Consider the following 23,724-nt stretch of genomic DNA (forward strand, 5'->3'; position numbering starts at 1 on the left):
TGCGGCTCACAGCAGGGGGGGGGGGGGGGGGGGGAGTGGAAATAAACTACTCCACATGCTCATGTCCCATGTGAATATTCAAGAACTTTGCAGCCAACTTCCTTATTTTCATTGTTCAAACTTGAGAAAATGTGACAAAAGCTTAACTAACAAAAGTAAAGACAAATCAATAACATCTTGATAGTACATTTTTAAACTAATACAGAATTGTTTCTGTATGTTAGAGCAGCAGTATCCACTTCAGCATGACAAATTCACTCCCTCTATCATTAAGTTTGCCAGAATTCACGGAGCAGCAAACAGTGCTCCTCATTGATTTTATACACAGTAGCATGTTTCTGTGCCTCACCTTCATGTTCAGCTTACTTAATACTTTAGCTCTAGAGAAAATTCCAAAGGGGATTTTATTGATGCGGTTGTGTTCCATATTGAGAGAGTAGATTGTGGAGAACTGGGACGGGCCACCCACGGGATAGGACTGGAAGCAGTTCCTGGCCAGTGTTAAACTAGTCAGTTTGACAAGGCTGGATAAAAGACCCTGTAGAGAGAAGAAAACCACCCAGGAACTTAGGACAGATTTATTTGAATACATCTCTTTTCCTCATGGGTCTAATTAGAAATGTTTTTCCCCCTCAAGTCCATCCCCTAAAGAAGCGTTGCAACACACAAACCAGTGTTAAATTTGATAAAACTTCCATCAGCAACAATCTCTGCTCACGATCTTCAGCCTTTACCTTATTTCCCCCTTTCTCCTTACATACTGACAGATATAAAAAAAGCAAACATATCACATTTAAAAGCACAAGTTTAGGAGGTTTTGTAACTCTTTTGTCCTCTGAAAGGATTTTTTTTAATAACACTTTGGACATTAATAATACATCTTGGGCAGCTCTGAAGAGCACCGGGGCAGCGGTTGGCAGGCGCAATCAGCAGCGTGTCCATCCTGAACAGCGGTCCTGGCTTCGGCCAATGCCACCCAACTACTGCTCACTCAATTTTGATGCCTGCTCACAGTTCCAAAGAAGTATCAACTGTATGCACCATTTTTCAAACAAGCATTTGATACTTCCAGTACAAATCTTTGTTAATTTAACAAAAATCCATATTGTGATCACATCTGGTAGAAGTTTCCTCTTAGGCTGTAACAGTTTCAGATAATCAGACAGGCCAGAGAAAAAGAATGGGAAGGGAAGGGTTTGGAAATCCCAGGTTTTTTTCCTGTTTTCAAAATATTCCTAAATAGTTACTACTCCACTTTTTTTTTTCTTTCTTTCTTTTTTCTCTTAAGAATTGAAAAGCAAGAAGCTTGGAGTTAAACTGGATAGCAATGGCTGTCCGTTGAATCCAGAGTCTCATTTCACTTTGCAATTTAATTAGATTCTGAAATCTCAGCAGCGCAGATCTCAGAGTTTATCTGTTAGTTACGTGCCAAGCATGTTGCTGGAACTGTGGGGATGAATAATGAGATTTAAATTACTGCTGAAGTGTCACCTTTGCTTATTACTATGCCAACTTGAATTCAGCCCTATTTGCTTAAGTATTACAGAAATTGGAGATTTATGCATAGCATTACATACCATAAATAATGCAACATCTGCAATCAGGAATGAGTGATAACAAGATAATGATTCCAACCATATTCCTAATGTCAGTATTTTGGGATTGCAACTGCAGTGCTATATTCACTGTAAAAGGTTTAAGAACATGGCTTTGCTGTTCCACCAGGAAAACTCTGGCTACTTTTCTAAATAGTTTATTAACATTATTGTAAATAAAACAGGAGTAAATAGGGACTTGTCTACATGTCATGGCTAAAACTTTAAGCACTGAAATACAATTTTGGGGGCATCTCAGCAAATATCAGTGAAGCAATTTTCCCCCTAAAGATAAAATAATGGATCTTCAAATCAGTATTAATCTAACCTAATCATTAACTAGTATAATTTTTGATTAGGAAATACTGCTTCTAGCTATACTTTAACAGACAATCTGTCCTAGGGTTAGGGAGTCCCTGAGCTCTGTTACAAACACACTTTATTGCTTCAAATGGATCTTGGCATTTCAAAAAGCCATTTTTAAAGTCTGCTTCCATACAAAAAATATTAAAAATATGTTAGCTAATACACTCTAATAGCCTAGAGTAATTAAACACATTTGAAGGGAAGCAAGAGAGCTTTGGCAGTACAAAGAGAACAATGCTCTTACATCTGAGAGCTGTGGCAGTGCTGCCTTCTCCCAGCCCATCCTTTTAAGATAAAATATTTATTAGGCATTGTGTCAGCAGCTTCAGCTATGTTTTGAAATTCAAAAGTTTCTTCTACAAAGACAGTTCTTTGTATTATAGCACAGAATGTTTTACTTTAAACAGATTACAGTATAAACTATACACTTCTGCAAGGTAGCAGCTTAAGTGTTAACATATTGTTGGCAAATATACGTGAAGGCGGCAGCACAGTCGCAAAGAGTTCTGTATTATGACTGAACATATTTTAAAGCAAGTAATCATCCCTCACATTAGCTTTTTGTAATTATACTGTAGTTGCTTTTACAATCTGTCTGGGTGGGGTGGGCTAGTTTAGCTCTCATCTTAAAAGCAGCCTGGTGGCTTTCACTCAGTAGCATTTTCTTAAATGATAGTTTTACCCAAACATTTATTAAATTCTCTGTTTTCAGTCTATCATGGCCGAGTTCAGAAATTTATCTGAAGGAAAGTAGTTACTTACTGCACTTTGTTACTTTGAGTACTTTGCCTAACTCCAAATGCATTTTGGTTTTTTCTTCTGTGTATAGTTTCCTATATACCTCTTTAGATAAGCTTTTAACTCATTTTATACTAGTAATTTATACAACTTGATTGGGTGGGGTGGGGATGACAGCTTAGGAAAGCAGTTTGGACCATCATTAAAACAGAATAGATTATAAACTCTATGTTGCGTACTGAAGACTTCATCTCGAGAAGTTCTAAAGCAATGGAAGAAATATCCAAAATAAGAATCAAGCACAGATTTTCTTCTGTCATCAGAGCAATTCTTCCCAGGCACTAATGCTTCAAGTCAAAGTTTTTTCTCTAAATGGTTACTAACACTAAAAGTATACAGTATGCAGCCAAGCATCTCACATTCTGCTGCCCTGATAAATAGTCTCAAGAAATTAAGAAAACAAAAAGGTTTGAAGGTATAACCCAGCAGTTTAAATAGTTTCAAAGTCTGCAGATATCAAAGCTGTATTTAAAAAATGGTCTGTAACCAACTACCTATCCAGGACTGTGAAACTGGAGTCCACAGGGGCACATTTCAGACAACTCTAGAGAAGGAGTATACAAAAACATACAGATGCACTGGGGACTAGGACCTTCTGCCTCTTCACCCCAGAGCTAGTAAAGCACTCTGTTCAGGGAATGTGTTAATTGAAGAGACTGACAAGGTAGCTCCAGAACTTCTACCTATTAACATTTTCCATGGTTCCACACTAAGCCTGAGGCAAGAAAGATCAAGGTAAGACAACCAAGTGCAGCAGCTATGAAAAGAAAAGCAAGAAAACAGATTTATCGTCTCCTTTCTCACAGGGTCACTGGAAACTGAAAAATGATGCATATATTTATTTTTCGTAACTGATGGAAGGTGTGTCAATGAGTTGCCAGATGATATCACATTGGTGTCAACAGCACACTTTTCCACATTAAAATGAGAATGCTGAGGCCAAGTAGTTGTGACAAGCTTTACTCACTCTCTTAAAGGTCATTCTTGCCTCAATAAGATGAGAAAGAGATATCCTATTTTTCATTTTTCTACTTCTTCCCCACCTCCATGAAACAGAAACACTGAGAAACACTTATCTAGCTTGAATGGTGGGAACCTGGACTCCTTATTTAAGGTTTTCTAAAGAGACAGGACAGCAAATGCAATCACATGAATTGCTCCCACTTTTAACTGAAGTTGTATGACATTAGTTGTTCTATACTAGTTAGATACACCTAATATGTACAGAATTGCAATATTTCACATTACACACATGCAGATTAAAACAAAGGGTATTGCTCAGAGTTATGATGCAAGATGAAGTAACTTCACATATTCCAATCCCTCTACAAAACACTGATGCCTTACAACACATTCCCTCCCCAGTCAACTCCCTCTAATTCTCACCTCTGGTAAAGTAGAAATGTTGTTGTTCTCCAGGTTCAGTTCATCTAGTTCACTGCATTTTGCTAAAGACTTCGGAATTGCTGACAGCCTATTGTACCTCAGGCCAAGACGACTTAGACTGGACAGATTTCCTACAGGTAGGAAACAGGTATTAATATGTCGTTAGATTAACACAGTACAAGGTTTTACTTCTGAGTCTTCTGTTGTCTCACACTCTACACTTCAAGCTTTTCATATGGTAAAATGGAGCTATCATCCCAAAACAGGAGATACACAGATTACAGTGCTTTCCAACACTGAAGTCAACAGTGTGGAAGTAGATTGTGCCTATTAAATATTCTTTTTAAGTTGTGCCTAATATGGTAAGCAAGCAATGCTTATGTCCTATTGTAGAAGTCCTTCTATCCTGACCTTTCTACTGACAAAAAACTCTTATCATTTTCCAGATGTCCCCAAAATTACTTTTTTGAAATTACAGATAGCATCACTCAATTCCATGATTCATATTACCAGAACTTGGGTATACATCTCACAGCTCAGGTCCTGGCAAAACAATTTCCCCTACAGGGAAGAAAAAAAAAAAACAACCAAAAACAAACAACAAACTTTACCATCCTCCAAAAGCAACAGCCTTTAAAAGGTGATGGGGGGGGGGGGGAGAAAAAAAAAAAAAAACACAAAGCAAAAACCCACTTCCAAGTTTTCTGAATGATACCGAAGGACAAGTCTGGAGGAAGCCCACAAAAATCTGGACAATAGTGCATGTAAAAATATTTCTGAATATTGCCAGGCCAACAGTCCCAGTTGATATGTATTTCTGTCAGGAAAAAAATTCTTGAGAAACTTGCCACTTGAAAATTTCCCATCTGAAGCTCCCTTTAGCTCCAACTTTTACCATCTAACAAATACTCAAGACCAAAATCAACTGCTTAAGAATGTCTTTGAACTATACAGTGCTAGGGCATTTAGACTCTCCTGCAGGTAGTAAGACCTTGAACTTCACTGAAAAGTCAACTGGCAAATAGTATGAAGAACAGTGCTTAGTCTTCTGGCTCATCCGTATCATTGGAAAACATATCTATGCATGTGGTTACATCGCACCAGTGGAGCTTGTGAACAGATTCACACAATCAGTCAGTTCCTTGCAAAACAGTCACTATTTTACACTCATTTTTACAACCACTCATAGCACACACATTTGTTCTGCAAATTGAAATACCAGAAAGACACATTAAAAAAGAAACATAAGATTTAATAAATGGCAGCAAGAATAACCAGAAATAATTTCAAAAGATGAAGGGAGCTTACAGTCTAACTACCCATTAAATGAAGGCTATATTAATGTCTATGCATATGTACTTATACAAAGGTTACTGGAGCACAACAAAGGAAGAAGCAAATGTAGTGTATGAAGTATGCTTGGAAGCTAAGGATGAAACAAAATAAAAAGAAATGGAGAATGAAAACTAATACAAATGCTACAACAAGATCTGCTAGACAGAGGAAAAGTCTCAACAGAGGAAGTGGCAAAATACCTCCTTTCTGAACTTGGTCAAAATATACTGTAAGAATGACCCCACATCACTGAGTAGCTGGGAAAGTAGCTAATAAAAACTGGAAATTGGGACTGTTGTACGATTCACTGTAGTTACTAAAATGGAGATTCACAAAAGCAGTGAAAGTAAACAAACAAACACACACACACCACACACACACCCCGAAAAAAACCCCAAAACCAAACAAAACAAAAACCCCCAAAATTTATATAGAACAAAAATTATCCGGGTCTTACAAATCAAGAGAGAAAAGAGGATGAATTTTCAGTGCATATGTGACCTTTAGCTAACAAGTTTAGCAACAAATTCCACTTAGTACTGTCAATAACTAAACAAAAGTTAAAACAACAGGTAGCCACCCAGAGCTGCTTAACTAGTAGCTTCTCCCGTTGGGATTTTTATTTATATTTTTTAAGTGCTTTCCTTCTGAGCAAGTATACAATCAGGTTTTGCAGAAGCAGCAAAGAAAGTCTTCCCTTAACCAAAAAAAGGCATTTAAAATCCAGGGCTATCAATATTGCTCTCCAGTGCACAAATCTTTATCTTTTGAGGTTAAATCCTACAGTGCATATACACACTAAAGAGAATAATTAAGACCTATTTTGATCCTACAATCCACTAGTATAAAGATGCACATTTGTACGTAACGTAGCTATTTCATGCTGTATTTGGTGAGATCTGGCATTGCTGGCTGTATAGGAAACTGGCCTCACTTCACATGATAGACCTCCTATTGCAAGGCACCAAGATCATTAGGGTTCGCTGTTCTAGGGATGAAAAAAGCACATCCTGACTGCATTTCTCTGAATTGTTATTTAATGCTTTACTAACAAAAAGAATTACAAACTTTGTGTAAAGTAAGATGTCAATCTACCATTCTTTTTCACTACTTAAACCTTGAGCTAGATGCTGATCTGGATTCTTCAGGCAAAGAAAACAAACGGGGAATGGCTCTAAGAGACAGCATGATGCCAACTGTTGCTTAGCAATACAATGTCGCTATGCCAATTCCCAGATTGCGAGCACAGGTTGTATGTATATGGCTCTCTTCCTACCAGCAACGTGGCATTTCAGAAAAATGAAACAAGGCAGCCATTAGAGAAAGTCAAACGGTACCGTCATTTTCCAGGAGACATTGGCTATCCTCATGGCATTATCAGAAAGGAGGCATAAACAGCAGCTCCCAGTAATTTTTTCTTATCATAAGTAGCATTTCTCAATATAACTTTATCACTGTTTCTCTACTAGTTATCCTTCCCCTCCATGGGAAAGGCATGCAAAGGCATAACAGAAGACACATCCTGCATGTACCACACTCCCTGTGACTGTTTTACACACCGCAGCACTAAATACAGTTATTCCTGAGAACAAAAGCAGCAAGATTTCAGCTGGAGCTTCATCAGTAGCACCTCTCCCACCGCACCTGGAAGGGCTGTCCTGCACTCAGCTGATGCAGGCAGTACGGGCCGCCTTCTCGTTTCAAGCCAGTATTTATTTATAGCCAATTTACTGCCATTTAGTCTTCTGTCAACAAGACCCAGATATCTTTTCATCCTCATGAGAGTTCATATTAACACCTCACTGTGAACACATCACAGTGAGAAACGCTTATCAGCTTTTATCTTCACATGCTGGACAAGCCAGATCTTAGACCTTAGTCTCCTCTTCACAAAAAAAGGATGATCCTTAGAGCTCTTCCCTCTGCTCAGCGTATTAAAACTTACCTTTTTTTGTTTCCTTTTTTGTTTGCTTTTAAAGGAATGCTCAGTACAGTGACGTTAATATTTGCCTCCATGGTCCAAAGCCCAGCTGCTGGGCAGGTGGCTAACACGCTCAGGCCTCCTCGCCGGCTCTCTGACCACCAAGTGACAAACTCCAGTTTATAACAGAAACTGTTACAAGTTGCTAAATAGGACACCTTTTGCATTACATGATCAAAAGTGATCCCATTCACAGCTCCCTGAGCTCAGGATTACCTAGCTGATACTCGTATTTGGAGCTCCTTTACAGTGCCTGCACTCATCTCCATCTTCTCCAGTTCAGCTACTGGTTTCTGAGGTGGCACCATATTAGGTACTCCGCCGACGTGCTGTCAGGTTAAGTCTAAGAAATAAAGTGAGGAAGGTAACAACTGATCACGATCAACTCAGTCAGACAGTCATCAGGATCATTTTGCGGTTGTACTTTTGGCACTGAAACCGTACCTCAGCAGTTACTCTAAAACAGCCCCTCGCAGGTAGAGTGACTCAGAAAATGCAGCACTAGATGTTCATGAACATGACAGTTTGATAACCACAACTGAAAAGCAGCCACTAGCAGGAAAAGCAACAAGCAAAACCCCTTCCAACTTGTTTTCTTAGGGAGCCCATTACAAAAAAACCTTGTAAACGCAACTGCCCCATCCATTGGTACTTCTAAAAATACAATACTAAAGCCTGACTAATCCCTAAACTTAAGCCAGGCCTAAGAAAGTCACTGAAAAATTGTTTTAGTTCAACTTTAGGCGTGAACAGTCACTCTTGGGAATCAGGTTTCACACAGCCACCTTGTGTCAGGTCCATTTTCTCACCAGAAAAGTGTACTAACACCCATCAGTGGGCTCCACTTTGCCCAGCTCTCAGGTTTGAAGCAACATTAAGTGCAGAATTCATAATCACTTCACTGGAGTGACTGCATGTCTCTCTCAGGGTTAGCTGTTTAATTTACACAGAAATGAATTAAAAATACTTGGAAGCATGCAAATGCAGAAACATTAAACTCTGTTACTATAAAAGGGACCCTAAATAGATGCTTTAAATTAAATTCTTTATTAAAGGTACCTCAAAAATAATATTAGTCAAAGAAAAAACAGGTGTTTGCCAATCCCAAAACAAAGGGAAGACTGGAAATAAAGCAGGAAACCACGCTTACAAAAACACACTTTTTAGAAAGACCACCTGAAGTGGTTCTCCAAGTAGGAGCAATACATCTCTTTCTTGAATATTTCAAAATCAAGAGAAAAAGGAACTGGTATGTTGAATAATATAAAGAAATCCAAATTCCTAATTCAAAGTCCTACCAGTGCTTTCTAAAGGGAGTAACAAATGCTCTCTTCTTTTGAGATTTACCACACCTCTTCCTTTCCCTCCCTTAGTTAAAATAATCCTTCAAATTCCCTATCCTTAGATGAAGTGTCATTACTTAGTGCAAAATGTTACTGCATCATTACTAAAAGATGGAAAAATTAGCCTGTTTTATATAACTTAGTTCATCAAACTGGTTTGCTATCGGTATCAGTTGCTTTCTCCTAAATAAACTGGAAGCATCAGATCAATTTAAAATCTGTTCACTAGAGAAAACTCTTCTGCAGATAACGTTAAAAACACAAATTGGACTTAGAAGAGCTGTGCACAGCAAAACCCTGTAAGATTGTAATCAAAAGTATACATGAACCTCAGTATGCAATAGATCGTTGCAAGAACTTGCTACAAACAACATGGCACTATGAAGTATTTCTGGTGGCCTAACTCCTGTAAATATCCTTAGATTTTGATTTAATTAAACTGCACACAACAAGTAGCCACCTATTAAAGAACACGTTTTACACGACCACACATTACTTCATAGAATGAATTAAGTGAACTGAGCTAACGGATCTTCTTCTAAGAAAGATAAATTGCTGTTTTGCATACAAAAGGTACCAGATGTCATTTTTAACAAATAGAAAGCAAGAGGTACATCCAAAACTAATTTTAAAAGTTTAAAAAAAAAAAAACTTGATGTCCCTTTAAAAAAAAAAAGATAAATTAAGTAAGCTTAATACACCACATCACATTAATCTTGTAGTGAGAATAACAAAGATGAGAATATGGAAGAAAAAGCCAAAAGATCTTCAACGAGTATGTTACAAAGCAGGTGGGACCTAAGGGCCTTAAAAGAGTTGAAAATTGTATAGGAGAGACTAGACAAGCTAGAGATTGCCAGCTATTAATGGAGATTAAACACTGTGTTCAAATATTTCAATAGTGCTCCTAGTCTAAAATAGCCCTAAATCAGAAGATGCCTGTATCACACCTTGTACTTCTATATATTACTTTTTCCAGATGTCAGCCATACACTCCATAACAATTGTTGAAGAGTTTCACAGAATTTTAGGTGAAAGGAGATGTTGACGTGTTTAATCTAATCTCTTGTCAGAAAGCAAACCATTTCCCCTGATAGCTGTAGAGTAAAGCGAAAGGCTTCAGATAAACCGTTTCAACCTTCAGTTGCATTCCACAAGCAAGGACCATGTCTTCCTATGTCCAACACTGCAACAGTGTGAAGTGACCGGTCTGGCAAGACATCCTGAAGGTGATCTCAGTGACCATGTTGCAGTGGAAAGCAGAACAAAATCCCATAATCATTACTTACCTGATGGGGGGCAAATCCTTCCTAAACCAAAGCGCATAGATTTGTATGAATGTAAACTCGAGTCACCAATCAATCATCCAAGAGAGGTCAAATCCTTTCTACCTGCAGAGCTGAAACATCCCCATTGTTTAATATCACCTGGCTAAAGGCTGATGTTTTAGGAAAATTGGGAATGGGGACAGAAAGGTGATGGGGGTGGGAGGGCAAGCACTCAGGAAAACTGCAGAAGAGAAGAGAATCCCTTCGGGTCATTGCTACCAGCTACCAAAGCCAAAGCATGGCATGCAACTATAGTCTTCCAAATAACAAGGTATAGTTGAACACAACACAAAGCTTGACTTACGAACTCCAGATTTTACTGGTTTAACAGTAAAGTGATTTCTAGCGTATTTTAGTTTTTCTTTTCAGCCACCAATACCCCCTGATACACCAGGCCAGTGTAGGAGGCAGATTCAGACTCTCAAATTACAAGGGCCAGCAGGGTCCTTTTTTTTTTTTCCTGCTCAAACCAAAGTGCATTATCCTCCTTACATAAAGTTTAGGAATTCTCATAAAGATGTTATCTATTAGAAAGTTATTTAATGTGAATTTAAAATTAATCTTTACCACCCTTACTGGTTTAAATGCCATTTGAAGACAGCAAAGAGATTGTTTCCTATTTACAGTCTAGCAGTATTAACCAAAGACAGGTTTTCCCTCATTATTTCAAGATTAAGGCTGAAGTGTGACCGTGTCAGCATTTACTTAGTTTTCAACTCTAATTCAAGACCATAATCATTGCCGACTGCATGTGTGAAAGATGCACACAAGATGCTGGCAAAACTTGAGTGACAGAAGCTCAAGTATCTGCCATGCACCACACACAACACCTGCATAAGGCTAGAGAGCACAAACTCTTAGTGACATATTTCTGAAACCGTCTAAGCTACGAAAATTCAACTTCATTTAACATGCGTTCATCAAAATGCATATAACTAATAGACCTGCTTGTCTTGATTCTGATGTGTTCCTTTGAATCACTCTTCCCTTGTGTCTCCTGCTTACATAACGAAAATAAGACTATGGGCTTTTTCTTTCTGCAGTATACAAATCATTCTGAAAATGCTGAGCTGCAGTTATATCTGTACATACTGGTCTCTGTATCTAATTACTGTGTGATGGTATGTACATTCACTAAAATAAACTGTACCCATCCTAGTCTTACCAGGAAGAACATCCACCCAAAATACAAAATAAAAAATATTTTCATAAATACACATTAAGTCAATAAACTCAGAACCAATAAGCCAACAGAAGCTAGCCTAACTTTTAAAGAAAAACAGTGCATATGTATTTAACTATATCAGGCTTGCATTGGAGATTTATTTATTAAAACAAAAAAGGGAAGTTATAATTAGCTGAAAATTATACAAAAATACGAAAACACTTCACACTGCAACAGAGTCAAAAGCAACAGTTTGGACTTATTTGGGGCTATCAATGAAAGTGTTGCATTTTACTCAATTCATACTTCATACAATAAAGCAACTGACATTTCACTTAATTTTTGATTGGTAGTCTTATTTGCCTTTTCAATTGACTATTTAAAACCTTTCTGTGAAATTAAACATCTATATAAATGTAAATCACATTGTAAGAACAGTTTATACTTAACTGGTAATACAGAAAAAACATTAACCTTTCCTAAGTGATAGATGTGTTTAATTTTCTAAGTCCGCCCTACCTTATAGAGTAAACATATAAAATGTGTGACACATGAATATACATTTAAAATTTTAGCTAATTAAGAAATGTGAGAATTGTTACATGCAGACCAGAGAACCACCTAGTATCTCCTCTCCAGAAAAAAGTGCCCAACAGCAGATACCAAGAGGAGAACCTAAGAAAAGGGAAAAGCACACCCTGAAACTTCCCCAAGAGCTGGGGGAAGATTCAACAGCGTGTGGCTCAGCGGCTTCCCAAATTTAGAAGCAACTGATACATTTTACTTCTGCGCAATTGTCACGCTGCCCTGTGAGCTTTTAGCATCTACAGCAACCTGTGTGAACACTGAGGCCCAAGTGCTCCCCACTCATCGCATGCAGTAGTCTGCTTTTTACTGGTTTGAGGTCAACACCTCACAGCGTTGCTTCATCCCTCCCCTCCCGCCGTTGGAGGAGACGGTGAGCAGTCACTTCCCACTTACCCTCTCCTGCCACTCACTATTTTCTAGCCAATTTCACTGCTTTACCTTTACTAAGTTTAGAATTGAAGCCAGCAAGAACCAGAAGCTTCATTCCCTTTATGAGACAACCATGAGAACTAGCAAAGGCTTGTAATAACCTGAAATAAGAATGAAAGATGGGAACAACTGCTTTCCACCTGATAAAGAAAAGGCCAAGCTTATAGCAATTGCCCAATACTAGCAGAATCTAATTTAAAATGTTTCATTAACAGCATAATCCAAGAACAAAACTTTAGACAAAAGCACTGAACACTGATCAGATCTCCTAATGTGAGCCTATGGAAACAGGCTCAATCCTGCAAAGTACTGATCAGAGCTCACAGACCAAAACACTAGGTCATGTGCTTAAATTTTAAGAATATGAATATTGCCATCAAAGCTGAAGCAGGAGCCTATGCTCCACTTTGCTCCATCAGAATGGCAAATAATTAGTAACATCGAACCCATCAGTCGCATATGAACATCACCCCTGAGCAGCGAGTGGAGCTGCAGGTGCTCTGCTGGGTCTTACCAGGACCAGTGCATTTGTCAGATGTTTCAGAATAAGACTGCTCCAGTTTTCACTAAGCCTGCGAAACTTAAAGTACCATTTTAAAGTAATTCCACTTTTCTACAGAAGTATCTTTACTAGGACTTCTAGGGACTTCAAGCTTTCAACCACAATTTGTATAACCTAAGCTGTACCAATTACACATGCCCAGTTCTGGACATGCTGCTTCACGTTTTATCAACTATATGTTTTAAAAGCACAACAGTGCTCTCAGAGGTACACTGGGGCTAAACAGGTCAGAAGCCTAGTTTGTAGCACAATTTCGACCAGCAAAAATGGCAAAGCTGCTCCACATAATATTTGCTTTTATGAAAGTTGTGATTTCAGCTTTTGAGCTAGTGTGTCGCAGCGAAGGGCCGGAGTATAGCACAGGGCTTTGAATATGCCTTATTTTCCTAACCATCTCTTAGGAACAGTGCCATGTCAGACACTGGAAAGTGTGTCCAGTGACGGAATTTTTTGTGCTTTTAAAGCATCATTTTGGAACATTTACAACTGACTATTCTTTTTCTTATTAAAATGTCTGTTGCCTTAAATGTCCATGAATATGGCACATTTGACCATAATCAAACTGCACACATAAACACACAAAACTAGCAAATTACAAAACAGATGAAGAATCTGATTTTTTTTAAAAGCTGTAATTCTGTTTCTGTTGAATTTCTTTCTCAAATAAGTGTTTCTGTGCTTTTAAATACGAAATTGTGAACTCATTTGTACAGAATGCTAAAATTAAAAGTTCAAAGAGGGAACACTCACAATGTGGTATTTGCAGCACAGAATTTTCTAAGCAAGCTTGTAATCCAAAGAAATACTTTACTCCACCCAAAATTTGCTTTCTCTCTGTCTCAAAAGTCCAATCATTAATTTTGATATAAATGGTATGTTCTTTACTTTCTTTTATGTATCTTTTGGATATACTAGTGTGCCAACTAAGTATACAGAGATAAGACACTGTGAAAATAAAAGCAGATCATAATCCCCCCTTACCACCCCCAAAAAAGGGGGGGAGGATCTGCAGTTAAAACACTAAGCAGCTAAGATCCCACTATGATTTTGATTCTAGACTTGAGACTCTTGGAATGTGCTAAGCCGTTTCACAAAGCTCATTTTTCTTACAGGAAGTGATCTAATATACAAAGTACTTTACAATTTTCAATCAACAGAAATACAGATATGAATGTATTAAGCCAATATCTATAAAGCAAGACATTAGGTCACTTCCTGACAACTAATATCTAAAATCGACATTTGTTACTGCACGAAAGCGTGCTTATACAGCGTTAGTTGAAACAAGAACTTTGTATTTTTACAGAGTGGGTATATTGGCTATGCTACCTCTGTAATCGTTGCTGATGCATAATCCCTTCCCTGCCACTCCCCTCTATGTCACCCTCCAACATCCCTTCCTCACAGCTCCGGCACATTTCAGCACAGTACTGTTAGTTAGAAAACAAGCTTTTTTTTTTTTTGCCCTTTTTTTTTTTTTTTTAATTGGCAGATTCAGAAATCTTTCTGTGGTAAAACAAAAACTTGGTTAGATAGTCCAGCAGTGAATTTAAGAAGCATTTTGCAAAGGTTTGGGTTTGGGGTGTTGTTTTGTTTGGGGTTTTTTTTGGGGGGGGGGAGGAGGGAATAGAAAAGGAAGGGGACTGTTCGTTTTTCAAAGCAGCTTGACAAAAACATCCCTCTCAAGAAAGAAACAGGCCTCCATCAAAAGGGTGTTGGCAGAGGAAGAGGGGACGGACCTGGCAGTAATGGAAGTCTGTTCCATAACAGGAGGCTCACAGCACATTAAATTTTTATAACAAGCAAACGTGTACCTGGTCTGTGACCCCCACCCCAGCTTGGCTGAACTGGGGAAACATTAACAGCACTGACATATTAAGCATACTGAAACCTGGCAGGGTGTGAATGTTGCAAGAAAAGCCTGCTGTGCCAAACGCCAGGTAGATACCTGCGAGTAGGGAAGAGACAGAAAGTGGAGCGAGAGATGGAGAGGCCGGAGAGGCCGTCCCGCAGCCGCGCCGAGCGACGCACGCCAGGCGGCCACGCGCCATTTACTCGCTGGGTTTTTCTCAGTACTCAAAGTCTCTCGCCGAACAATCCTAACCACAAAGCAAGCTGTAATCTAAAAATCAAGCCGCAACTTGCTTTAATGTTGAACCAAAACTGCGATGACTAAGAAACAAACCCAATGTTGCTGAACTGGCTATGGCTGCCTTTTCTGTAACATGCATAAATGTAGGTTGATCACTATCATTTAAACTGGAGTTTAAAATTTTTCCCTTCGGTATTCAATTCTGGTTGTTTGTCAACTATATGTGGCACATATATCAATTTCTGATTTGAAGTTTTTACTCTAAACAGAAATGCTCGGCTACTACACATCGGTCAATACAAACAAGAGGTATTTTCCAGTGGAGCAAGAACTGAACCAGTGTAAGGTTAAAGACACAACGGCACGCTGCTGTCTCTTATTCATCTGTCTTTGGTGGTTTGTTGAGCTATATAGGATTGATATTCAGCACAGATAAGCATGTAAAGAGACAGCTATATACATTTAAAAATAAGTAACTTCAAAAAACTATGAAGACGATGCAAAGGAAAAACAAAACTAAGAAAATAGGCAGAAATCCAGTCCAACCAGGTATGAACCCGACTCAGTACAAACCACCTAAGCTTACAGTAACTTTCTGAAGAAATAGATGAGTCCAAACTATCTTGATTGCATAGTCAGCAATTTCCTATCTATCAGAAATGACTTAACTGCTTAAGTAACTTTGTGCCTCTCCTACCCAAAGGCCTTTCCCTGTAAGCAGTCTTGCAGCATATTACAAGTAAGATTTTTGTGGTCCTCTGAGAAGCTCAGTGACTGCCAGTCACTAAACAACTCAATAAATCCTACTACTATTCTGCACAATAATCAAAAGTAGTCGTCTATAAGCCTTGACAATGGAAATCTCACACTTGCTTAGAGAATTTTACCCATAATTAGTAGTTTATCCGGAGAACTCACTTCCTAAATATGACATGTACACTACATATAAATTTTATTTAAAACAACTTTCAATAAGATTTACAAAATAGCTACAAAAATAAAGCTGTGCTTATGAATTGTGTAAGTTAGATGCAAATTCCAGATGGAATGGGATCTCCACGGTTTAAAAATATCATCAATCCAGGAAGGAAGTTTAGCTCCAGTGGATACTTCATCAATGTAAACTCTGTTCAGGTCAAACTTTCTAGACAAAAAGCTACAGTAACTCCACACTCAACAATTTACTGCTAGAAGAAAAGCTGGCATGTTGTTAAATGGTTCCTCACTCTTCTGCTCATTCACTTCACTATGAGTTAAAGTACATTAACGAAATGTTCAACATACATACTGTTTAGGTGATAACATTCATTCTTCCAAGTATGTTCTGGTGACAAATACAAGCTTAAAATCATGATGGCTGCCTTTTTTGTCTTTTTAAATCACATCATGCATCTTTCTCTGCCATCTGTTTAAAACGGATTTAATTAACTAGGAAAAGTCATGTTTTCTTGTTTCATCCTATATGAGATTCAGAAATCGACCAGGACAGTGCTTATTTCAGTCTTATTCCCCATCTAAGTTGCAAATCCTCTGTATTTTATTGCATTAGAACATGGACTTTGTGGACGTGGAAGGTTTTTTTAGTCATTCTATGGAAAAGTGTAAAATATACAGAATTGATTTAAAACATTTCTCGTTTTAGTTCTATTTTTCTTTAGCCAAAGGCATCAGTTAAAACTATCTGCCAAAGTACTACCTTCAAATAAGAGCCTTTTAGCCTTTTATTCCTTTATATGCTCAGTTTCACTACAGAATGGACAGACAAGCTGTACATATTTATTCATAACCATAGAACACCTTAAATCGGAGTTAGAAATGATGGCTTTTTTTCCTTATAACTCTCATTCTTAGATGATGCTGCACTCTGCAACACAGCTGGATTTCATAATGTAATTCGAAAAGCTAGAAACTACATTTAAGGTAACATGCATACCTTGCTTTTGATCTCAAATGTGAAGCTGCCTTGAGCTGAACACCAGTCATTCTACAGTCACCAACCAAATACTCATTCTTAAATTTGTTCCTCTTACTGAACATTTTGAAATAGTGATTTATTTTCTCTTCTCTAGCCTCTTCACATACCTATGGTTTCTGGCAGGTCCAAGAGCTCATTGTGCTGCAAGTCAAGGTTGGTGATCTGCGTGCAGCTTCCAATCTCTTCTGGAAGATGTTCAAGCTGATTGTGCGCTACATCCAGCGTTATGAGGTTACACAACTCACCTAAAAGCATACAAGAAAACCAAAATATCAAGTTCTTTAATGTACAGCTCTAGACAAATGACTTCCACACAGAGATTAATAGATCAGACAGACTTGGGGATAATCTGAAAAAAAATATTGCTACCATGAAGTTATACATATAAAACAAGGCATTACAGGATCATAATTTCATCGGTCAGATCTAAAACCTGATCAACAATTTTTAAAAACTCAGATAAAGCATTTATATATTCTCTGAAGAGATCTTACTTATTTATTGATTTTCTTCTGACAGTTCAAGCTGTTGAATAAGAGTACAAAACCTATACTTTACACTTGCTTCAGGCTGACCAGAAGTTTAAAACATCACGAAGTGAATTGTATTGAATTTTGAGAAATTGAGATCTGGTTTTATACCATTAAATACTTTCAGGCACAAAATCAACAATTAAGAGACATCAAAATTATTTGGCTGACAATCTAGATAATCCACCCAAAGTCCTGAGTGCTATTTTTAATAATTTTTAGTCATCACAAAAAAAAGGCAACATATGACAAGTAAACTGTAAACCTATTTACACAGATTATTATATCTATATATGCAAGCAGAGCTATAGCAAATAAAAGTTTGAAATAAAAGGCTTATCTGTTAAGCATTTAAAAAGATTGGACTTGCTTAGAGTTTAGAGCTACTTTACACTGAACTGTTTCATTCTGAACATTTCACATTAAAGTACAGGTAGGCACAACTCTACGTACAGTAGCTTCACCTATTTTAACAACAAATATACTGTGTTCTGAGCAATAGCTTGCTGGATTTAAAAAAAAAAGCGTGTGGATGAATACAGGTGTATGCATTCACATTTTTTGCATCTGATGGAGGTGAAATTAATGCAAATGATTTGAACAGCTTTAACTCTATCCAGTGAAGATTAGGTCATTGTATTTGTGTATAAGAGCATGACTCAGTGAATCACAAATTTGAAGGAGCAGCAAATTCCTTTTGAGGAACAAATGTCTATTTTTTAAGCTTCAATGTTGTATCTTTGACACAATCCTTTAAGGATTTTCCCACAGGCCTGCAGGACAAGTTTAGGCAAGTTCTGACCTGTAGACTCTCTACCCATTAGATCAGCAGATAATCACAAATGGTGATTTAATAAATCATACAATATTTATGAATTCAGACTCTGTATTGAGTTGCAGGTATCATGTAGCCACAATACTTACTACCTATCATGGAAGAGTTGTGAAAGGCCACAAAAAAAAAAAAGCCAACCCCAACAGCTTCATTAGCCTGTTTTTCTTAGATTGTTAATATATAACTGAACTCATTTCCTGCATTTATTAACCCAAATTGGCATTTTTTCTAGAAACTAGCCAGATGGAAATGTATAGGTGGTGCTTAAGCAGCTTTTCCATCACTGTGTGTGTGTCCCCTCTCAAGTCAGCATTCAAGTGTATTCCAGGCAACCAGGGTCAATAGTCAAACATGCTGCATCCAGCACTGCATACACCACACATTTCAATGCCATTAATAAGCAGAAGAAAGAAAACTTAAGAAAAAATTGAGCAAGAGTTAATGTTCTGTGGTAGAAGCCTCTTTCTGTTATTCATGAAAACAAGTGGGCAAAGTGTAGAAGGCAATAGAAGGAGGAAGAAAAGCCTGAGGAAGACTTGAAAATCCCTCCCTTTAAACAAACAAAGAACGCCACAAATCTTTACTAAGATAATTCAAAAACTTTTGCACACTTTGGGGCAGTAGTTTTCACTTCATGGTTGCTGTTTTCATTTGTTTTCACTTAGACCGAAACCAATGATGTCAAATTTGAAATGTGGCATAAATTTCATTTCATCACACTGATTTCTCATTTACTTGACTCTTCCCACTCTACATCTGCTGAAGTCGAAGAAAGACTTGGGCTTTCACAGCAACATTTGCTGCACTTCATTTTTGCACCTGCTGAAAACTTTGACAACAGCAAGCTACGTGTTTGAAACAAACACCTCACTAGCTAATTCTGGGGAGGGAAAAAAAGAAGAGATGCCCATGTTTATTTAGCCAGTTAAGGGCCAGCTAATGCTTTGGTTTATTTTGGATAGCAATACTTAATATCATTATATTAAAGATGCAGGCATGATTTTTAAAAGCAACACTGATAAACATTTAAATAAAAATTTTGAATGTTAAAATAGATTGAGGACTGCCCAATACATTTTAGACTTTAGAACTGAAATCAAGTGAAAGTTAAAGCCTTATCATCAAGTACAGTGACTTAAGGACAGCAATTTCAAGAGATATTATAAAATTTAGCTTTTAGTTCACATTGCTCAGTAAGGAATCTTTGTCTTGGGCATAGTAATACTTAAAGTTTGACAGCATCTCACCAAAATGTTCTTTTTTCCCCCCTAAGGGCAGAAGGACAGGGGAGGTAAAGTACTGTTGGCCCTGAAATTCTTTCAATACTTTAGCTTGGATTGCTGAGACACAACACAGAGAGTGTGCAAGTCAACAAAAAGCACTCAAGGCACATTTCTCCTGTTGTTCTCCATGACATATGGAAAGCATATCCTATATGCTTAACAAGGTGAAAAATGTTTAGGTGATGTGGCAGAGGCTCATCTTCACATGCAAAGGCACACAGAGGATCAGCAGTGGGTGGGAGAACCCAAATACTCCCAGGGCTGTCCCAGGAGAGCCATCAGCCCCATGGTGTGAGACCCATCACAGTGAGTAAATGGAAAGGCTCTCCAGAGCACCTCGCAGACCGAGGGCTGTAACTGCATATGGGGCTTTAACACCTACTATGAGGTGCAAGGAAGAGCAACTTGGGATGGTAAGAATTGCTATGGAATCTTTAGAGAAGGGCAAAGGGAAGAATCAATGTGGTTTAGGAAGGACAAGCGTGGGAAAATAGAGGAATAAGGAAATAAGTGTCCAGTCCTTTACAAACCAATGTTGGTCATGCCCTGTGCCCCATCAGCACCCCCTGCCCTGTCTTCTCCTTAAACTCTAACTACTTTCCTGGGAGAGGGGCTCTCTGTTCTGAGTGCATGGAGATCTGAGTACCGGCAACACTGCAGTTAACGTGACCAACACTACTGAAATCATCCCAGTACGTGGGACCAAAACCACTCTGGGCACAGGGAGCGCGCTGCCACCAGGCCAGAGGCTAAAGAACAGGGGCAGCTCTTTCACCGGCTGACTGACGGCAGTGATTTACCCCATGAATGGACACACTGTGCACTGCACTGCTGCACAACAGCAGCTCTTTCAAAAATTATGCCAGGATAAACACATGGCATAAACAATCGATATAACGAATAATGATCTGCAAGAACAAAGAGGCCAAACTTAAGGCCATCTGCACAACGCTTTTCCTAGGAGCCAATGTAAAGCCAGCTTGTTTCAGTGATTCAAAGTGTCCATCTTATTGTCTGAACAGTGGCAATTGTACTGAAAGAAATGCTTTGCAAAAAAAGATGAAAAGAAGTTTCACCAATATACAACTGAAATCTGGCATTTTTGCTTGGCCAGGGCAAGAAGCATATGTCAAAATCAGAAAGAAAGTTTTCCTAAAAGAAAGATTTGCTCAAATACAAAAAGAAAACTGGCTAATGAGTGAGGATCTTATTCATATTAAAAGAATAAACAGTTGCTCTTTTCTGGTGTACTATATAACCTTTGCTGAAACGCATTTGTATTTTAATTTAACAGAAATACGCCAGCTAGAAATGTGCTGCAGCTCAAAATCAGCCTTACCCATATAGCAGTTTACTAAAGAAAAACCCATTCCCATTCACCATGTGGACAACTCCAGCATCACTTCACCAAAGGACTGTTTGAACACTCAAAATCACTGGAGTAAGGCAAGCACTACTTCAGGGAAATACTAATCACAGGTAAAATGAACTAACTCTTTTCGCCACAAGTAATGGCCAAAATAGACAAATCTTAAGTTCACAGAAGTGAATAAAGGATTCTCTGTGGACTACTTGCAACTGCATTGAAGGGACAAGCATCCTAAGGACAATCAGACAATAAACTAGGAAGGAGCTGGGGTTTGTGGTTGGGTTTTGCCTTCCCCCCCCCCCCCCTTTTTTTTTTTTTTTTTTTTTACATACTATATTGCACAGGGCGGGGGAGGGAATTGAAGCTCAAAATCTGCCAAGAAAGCAGATAGAAATTGCATGTACTAGCTGGCTTGACAATAAAAGATTTTGAATTAGAAGTAATGCCTATATGAAATACATAAAGTAGTTTCTCTATAAATATGTCTTCACAAAATAGTTACACCCTATCATGTAGGTTTTAAAAACTTAAATTTTAAAAGGTTCTACAAGATAAAAATTTTAGATGATTCACATGCATTTTTCAAATAAAATAGTTTGTAAAGACTCCCAACCACCTTCCAGTTAAAAACATTGTTAAAAATACATCTCAACAATCCTTAAAAAAGGTGGGGTAAACAATCACCTTACTGTTCTTCTCATATGTACCGAGACTAAATGTTATAGTATGACAAAGCTAAATATACCTGCTGAAAAACCCCAACATTACGAAATGACTAATGTTGTCTGCATAATGAGACAGAATTACAGTCCCATTACATGGCTAACCTTGAAAGCCTGTTATGACAAGAGGACCAAGTTACATGCCCTGACTTACATAACTCTGAAAATTCTTCTTGGCTATTTAAAAAACAAAATACAGCTTCATTAAAAAAATGTAAAAGTACACACAAATTAACAGTTGTATAGGCAGAGAGTATAGGTCAATAGCAGAGAGGCTTCAGTGTCTCCTACCACTAATTCACTCAGTGGGCAACTCTCTTAGATGGCAAGCACAATTTGTAATATAGCCTGTTTTCCACTGGATTAACTCCATGCCTGTCCATGCTTAAGCAGATTTAAAATTATGAAATCCTTCATGACATCATAAATCCTGGGCCAGATGAGACAGCAAGAGGATCAAGACTCTTATGGAAAGCACAAGGAAGGGCAGAATGCAAATATTAGTGGGACTTCAGGCTGGTGTGTCAGAATACTGGTTGTAAGCTAATTTGTAAAGAATAATTATCCAAAATCAGCAACGCTGGGAACAAGTCACAGATAGTTCCCATAACTTTGGTAGTTATTCGTCTCTCACTAGGTTCTCTTCTGGGAGGGGGGAGGCAAAAGAATTATTAGTCTGTCTTTAAAACTCTTTAGGGTAAGTGTCCTGATTTTAGAAAAAAATTAAAAGCAATTTTACAGTTTCAGAATCTTTTCCCTCTCTCTGAGATTTGAGTACATCGCTGTAGCAGACAGCCTGAACTTTTTGCTGTGCATTACCAATTGCCCAAAAGAACAGTTAAGCAGTCAGAGCTATTTTGCATTATTACTGCACAACTATAACTTACACAGAAGAGTTACTGAGTAGAAAGAATGTAATTTTTATATGGTCACAAGTGACTTATGTACCAAAGTTTAAATATTCATATAAGTAAGAAATAAGCACAGTAAAATATCTAGAATTTGCAGAATGTGCAACAGGACCCAGTTATGGGAACCACTGAAAAACACAGAAGCTAAGCTCAACTGAAAATAAAGACTCAATCCGGTCTAAAACAAGCTTCAACAAGACAGAACAGCGTAACGCTTTTTATTTATTGTTTATAACTAAAAGTAACAAATATAAATAAAATTAAAAACATGTTCAAACAACATTTTAAACATGTAAAACATGTAGAAGAAACAGTCTTAGCAAGGGCTCAAAGCAGGATTTGAGCTGAGCAGTAGAATAAACCAAGAGGAACCTCATGAAGTGCCAAGACGAAGGTGAAGTCTTGCACCTAGCACAGAATAACCCTGTAAAGCAGTAGAGCCTCACACCAGCCAGTGAGGAAACAGCTCTGCAGGGAAGGACCCTGGTCAGTCCTGGTGAAGCTGAACCTGGGGTCACATCTTGGATCCTGTCTACTTTCAGTGTGGAACAAGTGTGCTCACTCTCAAATAATAAAGGCTAACCACCTACCCGGCTGCATTAGCAAGGACAGCCCGAGGGAAGCGATTATTTCCCTCTGTTCAGCACTTATGAAAGTATTCAAATGGTTAAAATAATTGCCATGTCGATATTAAAAAAAAAAAAAAACCAAACCAAAAAAAAACCCCAACACTGGACTGCTAACAAGCTGTCAGTATTTACTGGAATTACACTTGGGGCATCAAACCAATAAGCTCTGCAAGTAGATCAAAAAGGCAGGACTACTTAATCATTATCCTAAAGCCAGTCTGAAGGAAATGTAATCAGGAGGAATTTGACTAGCTGACAAGACGAAACTGCGTCCCCACAAGAGCTTTCACAGGAATCAGTACCCAGACACCAAAGCTGAAGCCGGCCAAAATCAAGTTCTTCACCCTTGCTGCAGCTCAAGAAAGCAACCAGAACTGGATCAAATAAGCAGTCATTTTCTCTGACTTCTAGGGAGCAGCACACATGTATCAATGCCTATATTTATTCCACTTCTGTTCACAACTTCATGCTTTTATCACATTAGAATACAAAAATAGAAAAA

The 23,724-nt window shown here is 38.1% G+C and overlaps 1 protein-coding gene across 1 annotated transcript in view; it reads right to left on the reverse strand.

Annotated features, from left to right (window-relative positions):
* SHOC2 (soc-2 suppressor of clear homolog (C. elegans)) overlaps window positions 1–23,724 on the reverse strand; it is a 39,627-nt gene that overhangs the window by 7,199 nt on the left and 8,704 nt on the right. Inside the window, exons 2-4 of the mRNA XM_010564745.1 lie at window positions 17,051–17,188; window positions 4,146–4,276; window positions 350–538 (exon numbers count right to left, since the gene is read on the reverse strand). Of these exons, the coding sequence (XP_010563047.1) occupies window positions 350–538; window positions 4,146–4,276; window positions 17,051–17,188 (458 nt within the window). The remainder of the gene's footprint in view (window positions 1–349; window positions 539–4,145; window positions 4,277–17,050; window positions 17,189–23,724) is intronic.

The sequence above is a fragment of the Haliaeetus leucocephalus genome, unplaced genomic scaffold, assembly GCF_000737465.1.
Source record: "Haliaeetus leucocephalus isolate CR32 unplaced genomic scaffold, Haliaeetus_leucocephalus-4.0 Scaffold184, whole genome shotgun sequence".
Taxonomy (NCBI): Eukaryota; Metazoa; Chordata; class Aves; order Accipitriformes; family Accipitridae; genus Haliaeetus; species Haliaeetus leucocephalus.